The sequence below is a fragment of the Egretta garzetta genome, unplaced genomic scaffold, assembly GCF_000687185.1.
Source record: "Egretta garzetta isolate BGI_Z169 unplaced genomic scaffold, ASM68718v1 scaffold39, whole genome shotgun sequence".
Taxonomy (NCBI): Eukaryota; Metazoa; Chordata; class Aves; order Pelecaniformes; family Ardeidae; genus Egretta; species Egretta garzetta.
Genome location: NW_009260945.1, coordinates 2,944,548 through 2,952,265, shown reverse-complemented (window position 1 = coordinate 2,952,265; position 7,718 = coordinate 2,944,548). Strand labels below are relative to the sequence as shown.

Here is a 7,718-nt window from a genome sequence, read left to right as displayed (position 1 = left end):
GAATGTCAAAGCCATGCAAGTAGTTATATCTAAGAATAAAGCATATGCCCTCCAACAAAACTAACTGTTGACTTTTGTATGCTTTCCACATAAATGATATGAGGATGTTAGTGGCTTCTGAAATGAATCACAGTACCCTGCTGATATCTCATAACTTTAAGATCTACAGTATGTATTGAATAGACTATTTAGAGTAAAAATGAATAAGATATGGTAAATTAGAAAGTTTATATAAAATAGATATCTTGTTCCCCCCAAGACAAAATGGCAGAATATACATAAAAATAACATGAATTTCAACTTCATTTCCTGTCAGGTTTTCTTTTTATCCCATAAACTAACCTTGGGGGAGAGAGAGAGATATTTCCAGTAGCTGAAAATCCCATTTATATCCCAGCTGTGCAAGCAATTATTTAAATCATACTTTTAAGAAATGTGACTCTATGTAAAATTTATATGCTTAAATATTTGATTTATGCACACAGTTATGGCAACCACCTTGTTTTTGACCTTGATAAACAAACAATGCCAAAAAGTTCTCCATGAATTCAGGAGTCTGCCTGTACAGATTTCATCGAAGTAACTTGACCTTTGCCTTTGCTGGGTTTCTTCCTGTTGTTACACTTCTGCTTCCAGGTTTCATGAAATATCTGTTAATTCTTAATCTTGCCATTTCATAATCTCAATGGGGAAAAAAAAGGTTAAAGAAATACAAATTTTCTTTTAACAGAAAATACATGTTTTTCTCCAATTTATGGCACCCTAAAAAATGCCTTCTATATCTGAATGCATTTGTTACAAAAGAACAGGAAGCAACAATTTTTTACTAATCCATCACTCTTAGTTTTTAGATAAAAAGTGGGATTTCCAGGTTGACAGATTCATTTACTTCACCCTTTACCCATACAAGTAAAAGCAGTGCTAAGTTGTGAACAATCATGCCAGAAACAAAGTTCAGTACTAAGCCAATATTGTCAGAACAAAGAACAAGTTTCCATAAGGTTCCTAGAGTCTTCCATAGCACGATGCTGTGGACATGATGATAGACACCAACAGTTGCTTGTTAATGAGAGACAGACACACATACAGAGCCTCATAGCAAGCATCTTAAATCCATTCAAGGCGTCTCAGCCAGGCTATGTGGAGAAGGTGCACTGGAATAAAGGTGTTGCTGAGGGATGAGATTTGTGTAACTGGTGGAGTTTTCTATCAGTAACGGAACTGGTGTGGTCACCTGCACACTACATCAACCTAACACATCGTCTAACTCTACCATAAACAGTACTGAAATTTCGCTGCTCCAAAACTTTTGGCCACAGTGAAAATTTCAGAAAGGAGTGTAATGACAGAGTAACGTTAGCCCCAGAGCAGATCATCTGAACTTCTTGCATTTTGCATCTACAAGATTTCTTGAAGTAGAAGGGATTATGATATAAAGGTAGAGTTGATTTCCTCTTCCTATATGAAAATACCTATGTTGGAATATTATCAGTATAACCGAGTTTCAGTGGTGAATTGACCAATTTCTGATGCTAAGCCTGATGCTGTGCTAACACCGGTTTATACAAATTATAGTCTGTGACTATTATATGAACAGGAGTGCAACTGCTGAGAAGTAAGTCTCTGTGCTACGTTAAGATTATTATGCCTACCTCAGGATATGGAGCAGCCTGCAGTTCCTTCACGTGCAGCCATGTTTTTTCAAGAGGCTGCCCATGGTTTTTTGAGATCCTTCCTATAGCAATTCATTATTTTTAGCATTCACAGTGATGAATTTTCCACTTTTGCATAGGTATTACCATCAGCTTGCTTAGTCAAAAGTCCATGTAAGGACAGCTAAATTTCAAGTGATGCTGCCGGGCAACAACCTAAGGGCACTTTCTCAGTCAGTGTTCTTTTCTCTCTCTGCAGTCAAAATATGAAATTAATTCAAAACAGTCCTCTCTGAAATTACCTGGTGCCCCAATATGTGAACGCATTAATGAATATATATGTAAACATATCAATATAAGGAAAAAAAACCCCATACAAAATCTCTCATGCACTCTCTACATATGCCTGTGTAATGCAAGCTATGGAGACCCTTTTCACTGCCAGAATTTTCAGCTGTATGTCAGTTGCTCTAACTACAGCTCATTTATGTAAATAAGTTTCTGGCTTATTAATAATCATATCCAATAACAGCAACAAGAACTCTTTTTTTTCAGTGAAATTTTCTTCCTTTTCTCCTTGTGAAATGATCAGGATTCCTCCCTGAAAGTTTGTACTCTGCCATTGTTAATGTACCAGACAGAGTTTGGGAGCGCCAGTATTTTAACAGGTTTTATCTATGTATTACTATGTTTTAATTAAATCAAGCACATTTTACTGAAATTTACCTCTCTACAAGACCAAACCCCTCCTCCTATGACAGGCTGAGTGTCTTCTTTTTTTCAGGATATTAGTGAAAGGTGACCAAGGTCTGACATTCCCTATCAACTGGTTTCAGCTCAAGACAGAGCAGCTCACTTACACTTCAGACAATTCTGCCAGTGCAGATAACCAAGATTAAAATGCAGTTTAGACCAGTCTTGAAGTTAGAAGCACGTATGTGGTTTTCCTTCTCAAAGGGAAGCGCATTTCTGTGTGCTGTCTATAGATCTCCACACTGCATATTGCAGAGATTCAGTATCAGGGTATGATAAATCATTGTGAAAAGGATGTGGCTGCACTAAAATGGACTTATACAGAAGACAGATTCGTTCTTCTGTACAGGATAAATTACAGCTGTTCACAGCTACTTTTTTTTTTTTTTTTTTTTTTTTTTTTTTCATACAGTAATACTTTCAGTATCTGCAGAAACACATTCAAGTACTTAAAAATCTTTCTCACAAAATACCCCTTGGCACCTGACTAAGCTAGTCTTCCTCATGATTATGAAGCGTTTCCATTATTTGTTCCATATTAAAACACAGAAATAGAGTCTATTAGGACTGCAGCATCACCCTGAATGTTCGGCTCAGCCACAGAAACAGCAGTCTCATGTAACCCAAAGTGCAGCAGTTCACACTAGAGATTTGGTTGCTGTTGATTAGTCTGAATCCTTTAGCCTGGTCTCAGTCTACTTGTTATCCAACATATAGAAACAATACTACAGGGAGCGAATAGTCCTAATTTGCTTTTCAGTCCTGTTAACATAGGTTTTCTAAATATCTCAGTCTGTCGCTACCAGTTGCAAGGCATCGTTTCATAGAAGTGTGATCTGTCATAAAAAAGCTGTTTTCACACCTCTGCTTGTTAAGTATTTTCTAAAGCAAATAAAGCTCTCTACTTAAAAATAATTAAAACTAACTCTTCATTAACAGTTCAAATTGCCTAGGTAAATTTAGTCACAGCTCTAATTTGCACACTGTCACTGAATAGTTTTATCAAGCTGCTTCTTTTCATGCTTGCAAAGGATCATTTTTGATTATTTCTCTTTCACACATATTTACACTTGGCAAGCAGTTATGAAAAAGCTCTTCAATTATGGCAACATCCTTTAAAATCTTGAGACCCAACTGACAGCCCCCCATTGACTGGTTGGCAATTTACCCTTGATGCCTAAGAGGTTACAGAACTGGATTTTACTGTTGCAGGGATTACGTGCAGTGCTAAGCGATGGGAAACAAGTTTATACAACTTCAGGCTTTGTCCTGTACCCAAGGAATGCCTAACCAAAATCTCATGTAAAAAGTTAATGGAATGCTGTTCCATTTCTTCTGAGCCTACCTAACTTTGAGTAAAAATGAAAACATACTTCTTTAACTTAGCAATTTTTGTCATCTTGGTCATGGTAATCAATATATGCAACCATTCTTGCTTTTACTTGCATGAAAGCATTCTGCCTAGAAATACATTATCTATGTAAATGTGAGGTTTTGAAAATGAGCTCAATGTTTTTAATTAACAGATTACCCCATAACCACTGTTTTTCAGCCTGGCCCTCTATTGGAACCTTTGTTTCCCAATTCACTAGTCTTTTATCAACACTTAGCACAACCAGGCTTCCAAATTCATTGGAATCCTTTAGTTCTGTTACTGCAGTTCTCTTTAGAAGCACTCAATTCTTTTTTAAAAGATTGCTAAAAGATGCAACTGAAAAGTCACTGAAATCTGCTCAGCTGGAATCAGAAGAGACTATGGACCTGAAGCAAGCTCAGATTTCGTAGATTATTGTCAATTTTTGGATGTTGTTTACCTCACTGGTTTGAACTAGAAAATCCACTTTAAGTCTCCCCACCAAGCTCCTTATCTGTTTTTTCACATCTGCATTTTTCAATCCTAAATAAATAAATGATTTGGTTATTGTCTGAAATTTCCACCTAGTGGTATTTATTCAAATCTTGCAAGAAAACATAAGACATTTCTGAGAGAGTATTTGTACAACTGACCACCTTTTGCTCCCACTAATAGGGGCTCTAGGCTACCTGCTTATCTCACCAACCCAGAAACAATTCAATAACATGGCCATATTCTGCTTAAGCCCCTTCTTCAGAGCATCATTTAGTAGTTTCATCAACAGGCTGTAGTAAGCCCCAAAATAAAGCCATTCAATGTAAATCCAGTGGTTTAGTGTGATCCAGAGAATTCCTATCAGAATGCTCTGTATCAGACCTCTTTAGAAGAAAAAAGGCATTACTACACACTTTTCTAAAACAATCTGTCTTTGCTGGGCATAACAACATCCTTACATCCTCTTCCTCTTTCATAAACACCTCTCACTTAAAACTGAAGCTGACTGATATTCTCTGACCTTTAAGGAGGCACCCCACAAAGTTACAGGGAAGCACCACACCAGAAGAGCCTACCTTCTTCCATTGGTAAACATGATTTCATTAGCATAGTTCCATACATGTGAGAAAAAAAAATAATTACTAATGGCTAATTTCAACTTGGTGGGGTTTGGACTTTTGCTGTCTCACCCAGCGTCCTTTGGCACAGTTTCATTTTCTCAATAGAAACCATCACATCTTCAAATGTGCGGGTGATTAGGTCAGAATTACTATGGCAATCACACCAACATTAATATTTTGGTGGAATTTCACATACTTGTCCATTTTTGAACAATTTAACTAATTTCACAAAAAATAAACTCAAAAATAAATTGGATAAATAAGTCTGTTTTGGGGGAATGGGTGTCTGTGTGTGTCATTAACGTAGCTAGCTGCCTTACGTTCCTCTTGCCAGCTCGAGTTTATTTTGCTGACAAACAGAATCTAAACTCATCTGAAAAAAAGCAAATGCCATGCAACGGGGCTGCACCAAGTAGACTGGCAGGCCCTGACACTCAGACAGATTTTTTTCACTCTATTTTAAAATATTTTCTATCTTTTACTAAAAATAAAATATTTAACAGTAGAAAGAGGGGATTAACTCAGACAATCAACAGTTGTCTGAGTAGAATTCAGGACTCCTGTAATTTAATCACGTTTCTCTTGTAATGAATATATGGAAAAACTCCTACAGGTTTTTCAATATTCCTCCAGGAGAAAGAGGGCAGCAAGAAGCAGAATTTCAAACATTCAATGAAAGAAACAACAACGAATATTTATGATAGATCAAATATTCTTAGCTAATTTAAAACATTTTGAGGTACACAGATGGTAAAATCTGCTAAGTTCCATGAAATACTGTGATCACCAGAGCTCTATTTTGTGCCCTATTAACATTTTTTATTCTCATCACCTGTGTATAAGCACTAAACATACTAAAAAAAAATAAATCAGTGCTCATGCACAGCAGCCCTCTGTGTAGCTAGAAGGATTCAAACAGATTTTATCTTTTTATCCATGCCCCACCACTGATTATATACTCAATGGTATGATGCCTTGCAAAGAACTTGTATTTTTTCATGAAAATCTATTCTTTCCTTGTTTGCCCTTTGCTTTGAGCTTTTTATTTCAGGGCACCAATACTGGGCAGGGGGGGAGCTCAAACAAAAACAGAAAACAAAAACACTTATGAGAAAAGCTTAAGGGTCTTTCAGGTAATTCATCTTTCAACGTACCAAGGAAATCAGGGAGAAAATCCTGCTGCCTTCTTGACACCGTGATACATCTATATTGGAAAACAATGGGCTGGATTCAAAGACAGACTAATCAAGTTGAGGGTTCTCCTACAGAACCTTTCAACTACATTTTGCACAACAGGACGCCAGGGAGCACGCTGAGCAGAGTGCTACATAACAGGTTAGAAAGCACTACAGCCTATTAGGATATACATTCACATTGCTCTGGATAATCTACTACACTGCACTATTTGTATACAATTTGCATTGCTTCAAAAAGGTTCCTCTAGGGAAATGTTTTTGTCTTAATTTAAGTGCATGCTTTGCCAGATCAGACAGAAGGGGCCATTTGTGGTTTCATGCATCAGGTTGAAAAGACTACTATGATTTTCCAGTAAAAGAAATATTTAAGGTTTATACTGTACACATTGAGGTGCAAAGCCACTGAGAAAATAAGAAACAGCTGGGAAATGAAGATGAGGAAAGGTGTTAAAAAGAGAAACTGCAATGTTTTTCTTTTAAGAAGGACATCAGTAACTACCATAAATCCTATGTGAGTGGTTAACATACATTTCACTGTAGACCTGGATGAGAAATAGATGTTTACGTGTTGAAAACCAGCATATGGTAAATTTTAGCAGTGCTGTTTGAGAAAATATGACTAGTCATCTAACTAGCAAACTCTTCCAGAGGAGGAGAGAAACAGCATTGAAAGTACAAGTATTGATTACTATACAGCAGAAGACAAAACGAAGAGGTCAGGGACAGCAGTCAGAACTGTCACCAGAGCCTGTGCCCCAGACAGGCTGGAGTTCCACATGCACCCTTGAAGCATGAGGGTACAGAGGTCCATCCTCCATGCTATGGCAGAAGTGGCAACATGCAAACATACTGACCATTATGTGTTTTGAATTCTGCTGCTCTTCTATATCAAAGTGGCCAGACACATTTTATCTGACTGCATATTTCAAGAGCTGGATAGAAAACATGAATTGACAGATTTATACTACGTGTTTCAGGACACAGATTTCAGAGATCATTTGTTAGAATTTCAGTGGGGAGAAACATAGTATTTATTAACAAGGAAGGGAATCTTTAGGAAAATCTTTGTAGGAGACATACATCTGACAGAGATGTATCTGCTAACATTTTCATATTAACAGAATCTTCTTTATCTCTATTAAAAGATAACTGTTACTAAAACTGGAATTGAATAATATATTCCATTGACAGCTTGGCAATAAAAAAGAAAAAGTATGACCGTGTACTACCTTAGTGGCAACTTCCTGGATAGATCTCCTTTTGTCCCAACATAATTTTGTATTCACAAATCAAATGCATAACACAATGTTCAGACAGTATTTCTACCAAAGATAAATGACAGACGTTACATGCAGAAAGCAGAGTAGAGTTTCAATTACATGTAAAAATAAACACGTTTACCATTTCCAAAGGACAAACGGTTCTTCTGGAAATTTTATAAGACAGTATCTGCAATTTAGTCTTCAATAACTGCAGCCCTTTCAAAGACAAATGCACATTCAAAAAATACATATTATCAACATAGAGGCAGAGATGCTATTGCTAGGAGTACTCACCTCATAATTGGCAATTGCTTCCCTATCAAGGGCTCGAGTCACGGAGACATCCCCACTGATCTCATTGATTCTAAAAATTCCTTTTGGGTCTT

General features: G+C 36.8%; 1 protein-coding gene across 1 annotated transcript in view; it reads right to left on the bottom strand.

Annotated features, from left to right (window-relative positions):
* Positions 1-7,718, bottom strand: part of CDH13 (cadherin 13) — a 583,915-nt gene that overhangs the window by 250,626 nt on the left and 325,571 nt on the right. Inside the window, exon 8 of the mRNA XM_035902601.1 lies at positions 7,627-7,718. Coding sequence (XP_035758494.1) covers positions 7,627-7,718 — 92 coding nt within the window. The remainder of the gene's footprint in view (positions 1-7,626) is intronic.